This window comes from Coturnix japonica, chromosome 2, assembly GCF_054131305.1.
Source record: "Coturnix japonica strain WE chromosome 2, WE-NBRP24, whole genome shotgun sequence".
NCBI lineage: Eukaryota > Metazoa > Chordata > Aves > Galliformes > Phasianidae > Coturnix > Coturnix japonica.
Window position 1 is genome coordinate 65,115,879 of NC_140664.1, and position 13,898 is coordinate 65,129,776.

General features: G+C 42.8%; 1 protein-coding gene across 3 annotated transcripts; it reads right to left on the reverse strand.

The window, feature by feature from the left end:
• Positions 1-2,411: 2,411 nt before the first annotated feature.
• On the reverse strand, positions 2,412-13,151 carry HUS1 (HUS1 checkpoint clamp component). 3 transcript variants are annotated; one of them, XM_015854873.2, is made up of 8 exons: positions 13,041-13,151; positions 8,995-9,122; positions 8,321-8,497; positions 7,559-7,666; positions 6,785-6,859; positions 4,606-4,705; positions 4,117-4,248; positions 2,412-2,713 (listed from the first exon to the last, which is right to left on the reverse strand). In XM_015854873.2, the coding sequence occupies exons 2-8, from the start codon at positions 9,013-9,015 to the stop codon at positions 2,631-2,633; spliced, it is 696 nt and encodes a 231-aa protein (XP_015710359.1). In that variant the 5' UTR covers positions 9,016-9,122; positions 13,041-13,151; the 3' UTR covers positions 2,412-2,630. The 3 variants fall into 3 exon arrangements, with proteins under 3 accessions (XP_015710359.1, XP_015710357.1, XP_015710358.1); XM_015854871.2 differs by lacking the exon at positions 13,041-13,151 and adding an exon at positions 9,401-9,499; XM_015854872.3 differs by lacking the exons at positions 8,995-9,122; positions 13,041-13,151 and adding an exon at positions 9,401-9,499.
• Positions 13,152-13,898: the final 747 nt, after the last annotated feature.

Consider the following 13,898-nt stretch of genomic DNA (forward strand, 5'->3'; position numbering starts at 1 on the left):
TGTACCTAGGCATAAGATAAACTCTCTGCTGATTATGAAGTCTTATTTTGGAACTTGCTTTCTAGCCAATGGATTGTTAGTGGAAATGTACTGAATGTGCGTGTTAGAATATAAAAAGGCTTGCTTAGAAGAATGAGAGATACAGCATTATAACCATCACAGCAATGAAGGAATCTTCCTGGCACGAGAACCCTGTATTGGGTTGCTAATTCACAACAGTTGGGCAGAGAAAAAAAAAAAACAGATGAGATTTAACAAAAGCAAGTGCAGAGTCTTGCGCTGTGGGAGAAATAACTGCATGCAGCAGGACAGGCTGGAGAGATGATCTGCTGGAGCAGCGCGCCCTTGTGGCCAAGAGGACTAATGGCAGCCTAGGATTTGCTCTCCCTGGCTGTCTTCAAAAGCAGCACATACCCTGCTCAAGCAACAGGGTTGGACAAGGTGACGCCCAGAGGTCCCTTCCAAAACCTTGACCATTCTGTGATTCCATGACGATGAAAACAGATGACTATGTTTCTAATTCTCAAATCTTTTACAAACAAGGCAATCTGATGGATGTACTGAAATTTAAACAGGATAACAAAATTGAGAGCAATAACCTATGGAAGCAGAACTAAAATATTCAAGTGCAATGCTTGTTAGCAGAAAAGGTAAAAACTCTGAATCAACTGCAGAACTGTTGTAATGCGCCAGAATTAAGGGACAAACTTCCAGTAAGCAGACTCAGCCTTACAAGCAAAAAAGCAGCAGAGGCAGACATGTGGCTCTGATAACAAACTTTTGGTACAGAGCATTTTGGTACAGAGCAGGGCTTTTCTCACTAAGAGGAACAAAAATAAAAATCAATCTCAGCAAAAGGGAAAACATCAGCAAAAGAAAACAAGAAGAGGGGGATCTCTGGAAGTTTCTGGCAGGGAATCTAAGAAGCTTGTGATGCAGCTTTCCATATTAACAGAATTAGCACAGAAGTTCAGCAGCTTTGTTCCTATCCCTCAATGCTCACCTTCATCATCTCACCAGGGCATGAACTACGATTAGATGGTCTTTTTACAGATGATAAAACAGTACATGGGAAACCTACTGTGTTTCTCCTTCAGCTATTCAGAGTATGCAACAACACAGTATTGTAGAACTATCACTAAATTCTTTGGGCAAGATCGTGCCTAAATTTCTCTTTACAGCTGCATGTCATGAGAATTAAGGTTGTGCTTTTGCAGTAAAAGCTTCCAATACCAAGGTACAGGCCCTTACTAAACTTACAACTTTCTTACAAAATAGCTGCATGGGTTAAAATGACTGCACTGGTTGTTTTTACAGAAGAAGGATGCTGAGCAGCAGAATAGAATGGATGCTAAGATGTCCTTAACAGGGTAAGAAATTAATCCAAAGGGTGTAAGCAACACTCACAGTGATCTAACTTGAACAATATCAACTTTTGCAACAGAATGTGCAAGTTCATTGAAAAGGAAAAGGCTGCTAAATAAATGTAAATGAATAATTTATGCTTGCTAGAACAGCATAACAGGTACCACAAATCAGGAATTAGGGCTTATTAGCCTTTAGATACTACCTGATACGGGTTTCTTCTTTCTTAAGCATGGCTTTCCTAAGTAGGGATATGGCAAAAATACAGAGCAACGTAAGGAAAGCCTGGCATTGCAATAAAACAAGTATGACAGCCTCAAAAAAAGTACTGCTGTCCTGCATCCATAGAAAAGTACAAAATGATCTTAAAAACAACAGGTTGGTGATAGACCCTGTATGAAAAAACAGATAAGCAAATGCACTGCATATATTGTGAGCCTGGAGTAACCGGCTAATAGGAGAACAGGAAAATAATTAACTGTGACAGAAGAAAAGGTACATAATGGTCAAGCATTTCACTGATTCAGTGTGTGTTTTTGCCCTTGCCACGCGCGTGCCAGCTACTGCAATACACATTAATAAAAAAAAAAAAATAAATAGCTGCTTCACCAATATCTTGGCCTGATGGAAAAGTATCGATTCCAAGCACTTCCAACAATGCCAAGTTGATGTTATTTCCCCACTCAAGAACAACAGTTCATAACGAGGACCCAAATCTACAATCGCTCCAGAAAGCTTCAATTCTGGATTACTCACCAAGGCAAAAAATGTTGAAAGCAGAAAACTTTCAAGAATTGTACACCTCCTGGTTATCCTGATATTTGTATTTGAGATGAAATGCTGCTGAGTTATGCTTCTATCACCTACATCATGTTTCAGTTACAAAGCAAGCCCAGTAGGAAGTACATGTATGTACATGTATGTGTATGTACGTGTGTGTGTACGTGTATGTACGTGTACATTTCTGGAATCAGACAGGCAGCACCATTAAGAAGAACGTGAGATTTCTACAGATCCATAGATCAACAAGCATAGATGTCAACTGCTTCAAAGCAACAGTATAAAGCATTTATTTGCCTGAATTGTTGGATTACATCTTAAATTTTATTAAATGAAGAACAGTGATCCCTTCTCTTCCCACCCAACCATATCTTACAGAAAATCACATACATATTTATAAACCAAACAGGTAACATCAAGGTAAGTTGCTATCCCACTTTGTGGAAAAGACCTCAGCTTGGAAAATGGCTCTGATTCCAAAACACTCAGGCAAGCGCTGGAATAAAGTACTGAAGTGAAACATCCTCATGGAGCAAGATAAAGTGGACAATTCTTTTACTTACGATATCTGTTAAAGAGGAAAAAAAAGCACAAATCCAGTTTGAAGCACAGCAAATACGTAACAGAATGCCACCATAAGAACACAGCATCACTTCTGATACAGGATGTCATTTTAAAGTATACTTAGAAGTAAAGAGTATGACCAGACGTACAACCCTGAAATATTAAAGTACGTGGGGGTCTATTAAGGATTACTGGAGCCTACAGACACTGAAACCAAAATGGAAATTGATAATGAACAGGCAAATAATGCTAAGCCCATAACTTAATCTTCACTGGGAAGCCCCTAGTGTCTACACTAAACCATGGTGCTTCTCATAAAGCCAGAAATCCAGGACAAAACCTTGCAGTGTTATCAAAATAACATATTGACCCCTGTACAACTTCTGCCTAAGGGGAACATGCTTTTTCAATGGATAGAAACCCCTGCTATGTAAAAACCATTTTGGTATCAGAATCAGTTTGGTTCTAGATGTAAAAAAGTACATAAGGGGAAAAAGCAAAAGTCAGTAAATCTATTTCTCTAACATAAACCACAGCCTTCTAAAAATAATTCAGCTCTGAAATATATCAACTTAACTTCAAAACAAAGATAATAAAAAAGCCCACTCATGATTAGTCAGTCTGGTATTAACCTGGAAAGCCAACGTTAAAAAAAAAAAAAAAAGGGGGGACAAGTTTTTGAAGGGACAAATGAGGAATTCTTCCACTCATCCAGGTTTAAAAGCATTTGTAAGTGAAGACGTTAGGGCAACAAAGATGGCTAAGGATCTAGAGTGCAAGACACATGAGGAGAGAGGCAGGTTCTGAAAGGTTCTGAAAGAACCTGCTTTGTTCAGCCAAGAGGTGGGTGAGAGGAGGCCTCATGGCAACCTACAGCATCCTCACAATCTCTTTGGTGACAGCAATAGGACCCAAGGGAACAGCATGGAGCATCACCATAGGAGCGTGAGGTTGGGTTTAGGAAAAGGTTCTTTGCAGGTGGTCAAGCACAAGAACTGGATCCTCAGGGTAGTGGTCAAAGCACCAACCCTGCTGTAATTCAGGAAGTGTCTGGACAACTATCTCAGACATACAGTTTAATTTTTAAGTAGTTTTGTGTGGAGCCAGGAGTAGATTATTCTTGTGGGTCCCTTCCAACTCAGGATAGTCCGTGATTCTATTACTCAGTCTGAGTACTGATACTTTTAAAATGTCCTGGCTAAATGCTTTTAGTATTACTTTTCTCTTCCTGAAGAACCTAAGACCTGATGCTCACAGACTAAAATCAGAAACATTAAAAGTTCTCAGCACCAGTAAAACCAGTGAAGTTTCAAAGTGACAAAACAGAAGATATACTATCCACCCAAGACTACAAGCACAGCAAACATCCCTTCCTTAAGGGTTTGTAAAGGGAGCAGTTCAACTTACTGCACAAGGCTTTTGTGGGATTGACCTGCTGTCCTACAAGCAGCTGCTGCAACTTCTTGATGTCTATGCGTGCTTCAGCCATGCTTTGCAGATCTCTGCCTTGAGCAGAGCTTTGACATCCATCCTCCGATGCTGAAAGAACACAACACTTAGTAAAAATAAATAAATAAATAAATAAATAAAATCAGAAGAGATTTCAAAACTTAGGACGCACCTGATAATTACAGAACAGTTGATATTCAAAGGGGTTGCTTATCAGTAAAAGCACTGCAAGGAAATGGAAGCCCACTATTCCAGCACGCTGTCAAAATTACTGGAAGATATTTGCCCCGTAAATATGAGAATTGGATACTTTCTTTTTAAGGCTTCATTTGAAGACTTCAAAGGATTTGATAGCATTTTTAAGTACTAACAGAAGATAGGTACTACTGACAGTACTTAAGTAATGAGATCAAACAGACACAAGAGGTAAGAAACAGGAAAACTTACCCCAGGGAGGATTTCCCAAATCTTTAAAATGTGTTGTTACAGATACTAGATCAGTTTCTATTTTCAAGTTCATTTCTCCACTCAAATTTGCTTCAATTACCTGCAATACAATCAATTTTAAGCAAGTCGCTTTTGAAATGCAGAACTATAAGAGGAATAACAAGATTCAAGCTTCCAGAAGTGCTTCAGTGCCTTCACAGCTCGACTGTACATTTTCAATGCGGTTCAAATATTTAAAAGCTGAGCTACAGAGCATATTTATATATTATATATAAATATAAGGTCCCTTCCAACCCGCACGAGACTATTACCTATTATTACCTATATTTTTTATCACTCTTATGTGAAAGATCCTAGACCAACCTCCCTCAAATGAAGAGAATAATTTAATCACTCCATTGCTTGTAGAATATGTATTGGCTTTGGAAAGTCCACGTGCTAAGATAAAGTCCTTTGAAACAAGTGACTGAAGCTGGAGAGGTGGAACATTTGCTGCCTTTTCTTCTAGCTTTTCAACACACAGGAAGACACATACACACACAGAAAACTGCACTAGGGGCTAATCTGCATTTGCTTTCCAAGACTTAAAAACAAGCATTACTTGCACCAGAGCAGTTAATCCAAGAAGGACTTGGAAATACAAGGAACCCTGGAAGCGTATTGAAAGCCTTCAAATTCCATCCTGAAAGTGGTATACTACCAGAAGACAGTATGTTACCTTACACAAAGTCTAGACAAATCAGAGGACTACTAATGCACATCCATGCATATGATTTCTGTGATCAGAAGAATCCCCAGTGCTTTTACAGAGGCTCATATGACAATGAAAAATTCCTACAGAATGGGAGATGCACACAGGACCAATTACCATTTGAAAGACATTCTGAAAGCAGTGTTTGCAGCTCTCATCTTGATCAAATTTACTACTACGATGCACTTAGCATAAATAATTGTGATACTTCATATTTTTATTTGTTAGTAACTGGAAAGCATGCACAAGGTGCAAGTACACTGTCTCCTCCCTTAAAGTCATTGGAAGTATTTCCCAAAGTTTTACTTTGTTTTGACTTATAAGCCCACTTTGGAGAAGGAGGTTAAGAACTCAGGAAGAAGGTTACAACCTGTGTTGATATACTACCTCTTCTGAGTGTTGCTACACAAAGATCAATCCCATCATACAGCTATCCTGTGCTATAAACAGTCATTAACTCTGGAAACAAAGCAGTTACATGCTGTGCTTTTGTTGCATGTAAGCACTTTCACAGAGGACACTGGGGAAGAAAGTTAGATAGAGGAAAAATAAAATTCCAAAAAAAAAGAAGAGTTTGAAGAATGTCACTCATCTGCCTGTAGGACAACTGCCATTTTCAACATTGACAGAAAGCCAGCATTTATTTCTCAACCCTTCTAAGTCCTGTAAAACAGAACTACCCAATTTCAGGGCTCGTAATTTACAAAAAAAAGGTCCCATTTAACAAAATTGTTATGGACAGTTCCAAAACCTTTCCAAAGCTCTATACCTACTTACTCTTCAATGCTAGTAAATTTTAGTGACTAAATAAACAAAACAAAACAAAACAATCCATTATTAGACCAACCACAAGAGGCTTCCCTCAATGAAAGGCTTAGCAGCTTCCGGAAACTCAGAGTAGGCTGCAAACTCACCACATCAGAATCTAAAGCACAGGCCAACATCCATGCACCATTAAAAAGACTTCCTCCAAATCATAACTCAAGTTCACCAAAAGGTCATTTATTTAAAAAAAAACAAACAAACAAACAAAAAAAAAAAAAGCCCACTCAATAAGGCATTCTTTTTAATGGAATCACCTATAAGGTATCCAGCACACTCCATGAAAGCCTGGAATTTATTTCCATCTGTAAAGAGTGACTTGTATCAACATAATATCATGTTCTTTCTGGAATTCAGTGCAAAAAAACAGGATGTTCTATGAGGTCCCGGACAAGCTTTTCATTGTCAGTCCTAAAACAAATTCAATCATTCCCTTCATCACTTCTCTCCAGCCCCTAAACAATCTTCAGGTACCTTTATTTCAAAAACTATCCCATCCAAAAAACAAATATAACACAGAGGCATTAGTTCAGGCAACAGGGAAAAGTGTTACATCCCAGCTAAAAATGAAGTCTGCAGGACATAAACTTAGGTGTCTGAACTTACAATGCAATTGCTGAGATTCTTCATTCTCTCCACAACACTCTTCATTGTTTTCAGCACTGGTAGGTAAATACTAACCTAGAAAGACAAAACAAACAAACAACCTTACACTCATGACAGTATTTTATCTGTAATGCTCTAGTTTCCCCTTCAAGTACATCCTTATTTTGAACACCTCAGCTACATACTGAGTGCAAGGAACGATATTTAACTAAATTCAATAAACAATCCAAGAACAAAAGAACCCCCATGCCAGTAACAGGCCATCCCTCTGGCAATTGCTTCAGATGCATTATCTCAAATCCGTGTTGAAAACAGGTGACATTTTTTATAGATAAGATTTTCATATGAACCTACATCTGTGTAACTAAGCAGTTTAAAGTTACTACAGCCAATCACGTTTGAAACCACATCGGTATAAATCTGAAATAACAGAATGCATCAAGTTTCTACTGTGTCTACATTTTCAGATTTGAAATAATCTTAGCTATGGAAATCATACGAAGCAATCACAAAGCTTAGTGTTTTGGAGACACTCCTGTACAAAGTTATGCAAGTCCTTTGCTTCTCCATTGCCCCAACCCAAATAATAGAGCAGCAACTTGTAACTATCCGCTCCATTTTTACTGATCCAGGGCTCTTGTCGAGATGTAACCTCTCCAAACCTCTAGCTTCCCCTTTTCTGATCCTTCTCCTCTCCAAAACCCACTGCCAGTAAACCCCATGGCAGTATAAAACTTCTCACTCTGTAAGAAATAGAAAAAAACAGAAGCTTACATCAAAGTCTGGCACACTGGGCTCTCTGAAATCATTCCATAGTCTTCTGGGAATAACTCTCACAGGAATGTCATGCGTCACAATCCTACTGCTGCTTGTTAAGGATGGCTTGAGAAAGACAGAACATGTTTTTAAGGTAAAAAATGGGTTCAATTCTGAATCCAAGTTTTTCAGACCCAGACTAGGAAAAAGTAGATCCAACTACCCTAGATACTCAGGTTCTACTCCTCTATTTTTACACAGGTGCTCTTTTGAGTTCAGAAGAGTTTAAGAGTCCTTAGAACTTATGAGCAAACCTTAAACTGCAAAGGAGTGTTAACAACAACAACAAAAACTTTGATATGTTACCTGAAATTGAGTAGCAAGACAAACAAAAGCAAACCAAAGGGTCAAAGACTACACCAAAACCTCTTGCACCTAAGAGAGCCTCAATAAGAAGGCAGCAAACCACAGAATATGTAGAGAATGGAGAAATGGAGAAAGGTAGTGGGTGACAAAGATGTTTCAGTCATACAGCTTTCATTCCACCCCCACTCCTTTCTTGTCTTTTGGAAAATACAATTCTGGTATTATCTGTTACCAACCTTGGTAACAGACCAACTTTAATAACCTTGGTAGGAAAGGCCAGTAAGGTGAAAAATGCCAAGATTTTCCTTCATTTAGTTCTCCAGAATTACACCAAAGCTACAATTTAATCTAGAGAAAAAAACATTTTGAACAATTTTAACATAACAATGAGGATAAAATCATTATGGCACTTACTAGCTCCACAGCAACTTTGAGACAGGGAGAGTGTTTGTTAGTTAACTTCATCTTCACTGCCTTGGCACTCTGGGCAGTTTTTAACGCTCTTGACAGGTTCTCAGGCATGAGCTCTAAATATATTTCATTGTGATCTGCAGCCACTCCCTCCATCTGAAATTCATCAAAGAAATTCCCCTGCGAGGTTTGAAAGTTGAGAAATAAAGCAAATTAAAAAAAAAAAAAAAAAAAGGCAAGTTTGATTTAACAGTTTTTAGCTGCTTATTGCAAGTATACTCAACCCAGCATCACCTGCAGGAATCAACACAGGCCATGTGAAGATGGAGACCCACTGCTTCACAGGTTAAACTATTAATTCCAGGTTCTACCCCAACACCCACAAGTCTTCCAAATACACGGTAGAAGGGGTGAGTTATGGCTCACTGTTTCCAGTTCTGGACAGGCCCCTGCAGGCCAGTACACAGAGAACAGATAACCAAGGAAAAGTGTCAAGGCAGAAACACCAGCCCTGCACAGTTAAGAGGCAGTCTTGCAAAACAGAATGGCTTGAGCAGCTGGAGTGATCTGAGACACCCCAGCTAAGGGCTGTCTTTATAAGAAACGCCTTGTAAAAGTCATCTCGCTACCGGCGCTGTTTTTCAGTGCCGCGTGGATATGTAACTTCCCCAGCGTACCTGGCACAGCTCACACCACATGCTGACTCCTCCATTAGCGACTCTGTCGGACAGGATGAAGTACAGCTTGTTCACAGTGAGACGCAGGGTGCAGGTCTTAGCTAACTTTGCGATCGTGTTAATGACACCTGGTGGGGCAGAAGGAACAGCAGAATCTGCTTCATGCTGTGTACCACGGCGGCAGGGGAGAAATATAGCCTATATATAGCCTCTATAGCCAAAATCACAACCGCAGAAGCTCCCAAACACATCGTGGCATAGCAAACAGCCTCACGCCGCCTCCCTACCCACGGCCTGCGTCCCTACGACCACACAGCCCTTCCTCTTCCGTTTCGTCGGGAGAGGCAACCCAAGCTGCTTAGACACGACATGGCCAATCCCAGCACCTTCATCCCGGAGTACTCACGGCTGAAGTGGTTGAGACAGGCGAGATCCACGATCTTAGCCCTAAAGCGCATAATAACACACAACGCACAGCGCGCCGCTCCATCAACTATAAAGCGATAGGCGGGGCCGAGGAGGGCTCATGGGAGCAACCCGGCGGGAAGGGAGGGTCGGACAGCACTGAGCTCTAGGAGAGGAGTAACGATTTCGGTCACCTTGAGCTGTGTGGAACTGATACCTGGCAATTAATTGAGAGTCTTCAGCAAAATGATGTTCTGCCTGGGGAGGGTTTTTCTGTACTGCAAGTTTCAGCGGAGAGACAGTATGGCACTGCTCTCCACTTGCTCGGATTGCCCTTGCTGGGCCCATCCGTATGCTAGGCATCTTCAGATATTGAATATCTTCATTCCTGAGCCAGACTCTTCTCTGGTGGAATGGCCGTTCTCTTCTGTCGCATTGCTGTGATAAGTCACTGGGCCTAGGATCATCTGGAACTCTTTCAGCAGTGATGGGGACAGTCTACTACTCTGGCTGAGATAGGCAGCCCATTGTGCCCCTGCTCGTGCTTGGGTCACCCCTGCCTTAGGAAGGAGGATCAGACCTTCAGATGCTTGGATTACTCTATTGCCTGTAGTGCAGAGTAGGCAGCCAATAACTATTTCAACCATACTGTACCTCTCCTCTGCTCCATGCCAAACCTTAGACCAGAACCCTACTGGGGTTCAAACGGAATTATGGTGCTGCCACAGCCAAACCCGTCCCAAGTTACATGGACATCTAGTTCAGCTGGAAGGGTAGTGTGGGAATACAAGAAAAGCTGTTCAGAGCAGCAGCTGTGGAGCAAGATAAACAGCATGAGAACCAAGGACACCTCTGCAAGGAGAAGAAGGGTCTCACAGCTCTGATTGGATACGTGCCTGCATGGACAGTTGAAAGGTGTTTTGTAGAAGGCTTTGTTGACATGTAAAGGTGGTTGGGAAAGTTGTAAGGGCGGATGGGAAAGTTAGAAAATAACAACTTGTGAAGGTATAGAAGGGATGTGAGAACTTGTAATAAACGATTTGGATCGTTCACATCTGAGTCCGTGCACCAAACACTGCATCAGACCCCCATAACTGCCCCCATCCCCCCCACAGGCCACATAACTGCCCCCAAGCCCCCCATACCTGCCCCCAGCCCCATAGCTGCCCCCAAAAAGGCTCCCCAGCCCCATAGCTGCCCCCCAATAGCTGCCCCCCAGCCCCATAGCATCCCCCCATAACTACCCCTGTGCCCCCATAACTGTCCCTCAGACCCACATAACTACCCACTCAGCCCAATATAACAGCCCCCAGCCCCTCCCCAGACCACCATAACTGCCCCCCAGCCCCATAGCTGCCCCCCAGCCCCATAGATGCACCCCATGTAACTGTGCTAGATGTGGGGCCAGCAGGAAATGATGCTGGATGTTCTCATGGAGCGGCTCCAGCAGCTCCTCCATCGCCTTAAACACTCGCTGGAAATTATCAAACGCGGAGAGTGGGGGAAAATATACCCCAAATCAGACCCAAAATCGACACCCCCCCATTTAAGGACCCCCCCCATTATAAGGTCCCCCCCATTTTAACACCCCCACCCATTATAGGGTCCCCCCCCATTTAAGGACCCCCCACAAATTAATGCCCCCCCCCCTACTAAAGGACCATCACAGTTTAACTCCCACACACATTTTAGGGTTCCCCCCATTTAAGGACACCCCTCCCATTTAAAGAACTCCTCCCATTTTAAACCCCCCCCCCTTTTAAGACCACCCCATTTTATGGTCCCCCAAACATTAATGGACCCCTACACATTTATATGGATACACCCCAATTTAAAGGACTCCTCCCAATTTAAAGCCCCCCCCCTCCCCATTTAAAGACCCCCCCATTTTAATGTCCCCCTCCATTTAAGCACGCCCCCATTTAAATGCCCCCCCATTTAAAGACCCCGACATTTTAACCCCCCACACCCATTATAGACCCCCCCCCCCCCCTCCATTTAAGGACCCCCCGCAAATTAATGTGCCAATCCCCTATTTAAAGGACCATCACATTTTAACCCCCCACACATATTATAGGGTCCCTCCCATTTAAGGACACCCCCCCCATTTAAAGGACTCCTCCCATTTTAAACACCCCCCTTTTAAGACCCCCCCATTTTATGGTCCCCTCCACATGAATGGACCCCTACCCATTTATATGGATCCCCCCCCAATTTAAAGGTCTCCTCCCATTTTAAAGCCCCCCCCTCATTTAAAGATCACTCCATTTTAATGTTCCCCACCCACCTGCCTCCTCCAGGTCCTTTATTGCCATTGACTCCCCATTTTAAAGGCCCCCCCCAATTTAAGGACTCCCCACATTTTATGGACCCTCCCATTTTAACAATCCCCTCCATTATAGGGTACCCCATTTAAACCCCCCTCCTTATTTAAGGACCATCACCACCATTTAAGACACTCCCCATTTTAAAGACCCTCACCCCCATTTTAGGAACCACCCCCCATTTAAGGACACCCCCCCCCCCCCCATTTTAGGCAACACCCCCATTTTATGAACCCCCCCTCCCCCCCACCCCAATTATGTCCCTCTACAAGTCCTTTATGGTTATGGAACACCCATTTAAAGGACCCCACCCCCCCATTTAAAGCCTCCCCATCATTTAAGGACCCACTGTATTTAACTACCCTCCTTTTAAGGACCTGCCTCCTGCAGCTCCTGACGCTGTTGCACCTCCAGGTCATTTATGGCCAATGAACCACATTTAAGTTCCCCCATTTTAAGGATCCCCTCCTTTTAAAGACACCCCCATTTTAACACCCCCACGCATTATAGGGGCCCCCTGCCATTTAAGGACCACTCACAAATTAATGACCCCCCACAGTTTAAAGGGCCATCATATTTTAACCCCACACACACATTATAGGGTCCCCCCATTTAAGGACAACCCCCCCCCCATTTAAAGAACTCCTCCCATTTTAAACTCCCCTATTTTAAGACCCCCGCATTTTATGGTCCCCCCCCAAATTAATGGACCCCTACCCATTTATATGGATCCCCCCCTATATAAAGGACTCCTCCCATTTTAAAGACCCCCTCCATTTCAATGTCCCCCTCCATTTAAGAAACCTCCCATTTAATTCCCCCCCCCTTTTAAAGGACCCCCCCCATTTTAACCCCCCCCCACCCATTATTGGTTCCCCCTCAATGGAACTACCCCCTATTTTATGGACCACCCCCCCATTTAAGGACCCCCCCCTTATTTAAACACCACCCTCCCCAACCTGCCTCCTCCAGGTCATTTATGGCCATTGACTCCCCATTTACAGGCCCCTCTCAATTTAAGGACCCCCCCCATTTTATGGACCCCCCCCATTTTAACAATTCTCTCCATTATAGGGTCCCCCCATTTTAACCACCCGTCCTTATTTAAAAACCCTCACCTCCATTTAAGACACCTCCCCATTTTAAAGACCCTCACCCCCATTTTAGGAACCACCCCCCATTTTAGGCAACCCCCCCATTTTAGGACCCCCCCACACCCCACTCCCATTATGTCCCTATCCAAGTCCTTTATGGCCATGGAACACCCATTTAAATGACCCCCCCCATTTAAAGACTCCCCCCAATTTAAGGACTCACCGCATTTAAGTACACCCCCTTTTAAGGTCCTGCCTCCTGCAGCTCCTGATGCTGATGCACCTCCAGGTCATGGATGGCACAGCAGGGACTGGGAATGCCTGCACCTTGTCTATCATTGCACTGGGTAGGACTTTGGACTTTCCTGACCAAACTACTCCCAGGAATTTAACCAATAAGCTCGTTTCTCACACTTTTTGTGGGTTTATAGCCCATCCTTTCTCTTGTAAACAAGCAGTTAATGAGTCCACTGCCTTTCCTAGTGCCTTCAGTGAGTCAGATGCCACATGAGATCATCAGTATAGTGGTACAGTTTGATGATATTAGGATTATTCCACTCTGCTAGGTCATGTGCCCCTAACAGCCCCTGACAGTAGGTTGGTGAAGACATATAGCCTTGCAGCAGAACCTGAAATGTCCACTGCTTGCCTCCTCATGTAAATATAAACTGGTCTTGCGATTCTAGGACACAGTCGTAGGTTTCTGTCTCCCTACTCAGGGATGCAATATTGGGTATGGCTGCATGAATGGGTGGCCTGACCTTATTTAATCCTCTGTAATCCACTGTCATGTTCCATGTGGCATATGACTATTGTACTGGCTATATGGGGGAATTACATGGTCTACATGCAGGTCTTATGATCCCTACTTTTTCTAGCCCCCACACCATTCTAGAGACTTCCTCTTGACCCACTGAGAATCCTCAAGTGCCAAAAAGACTTATGAGATCCAGAAGAAATTGAAATGCTGCAATTGAAGATACTGAACTGACTGAAAACAATCCCACTGAAAACTGTTCTGCTCAAATTACTACTTATTTAAACTAGAAACAACAGTTCACCCCAGTGCGTTATTTAAAAA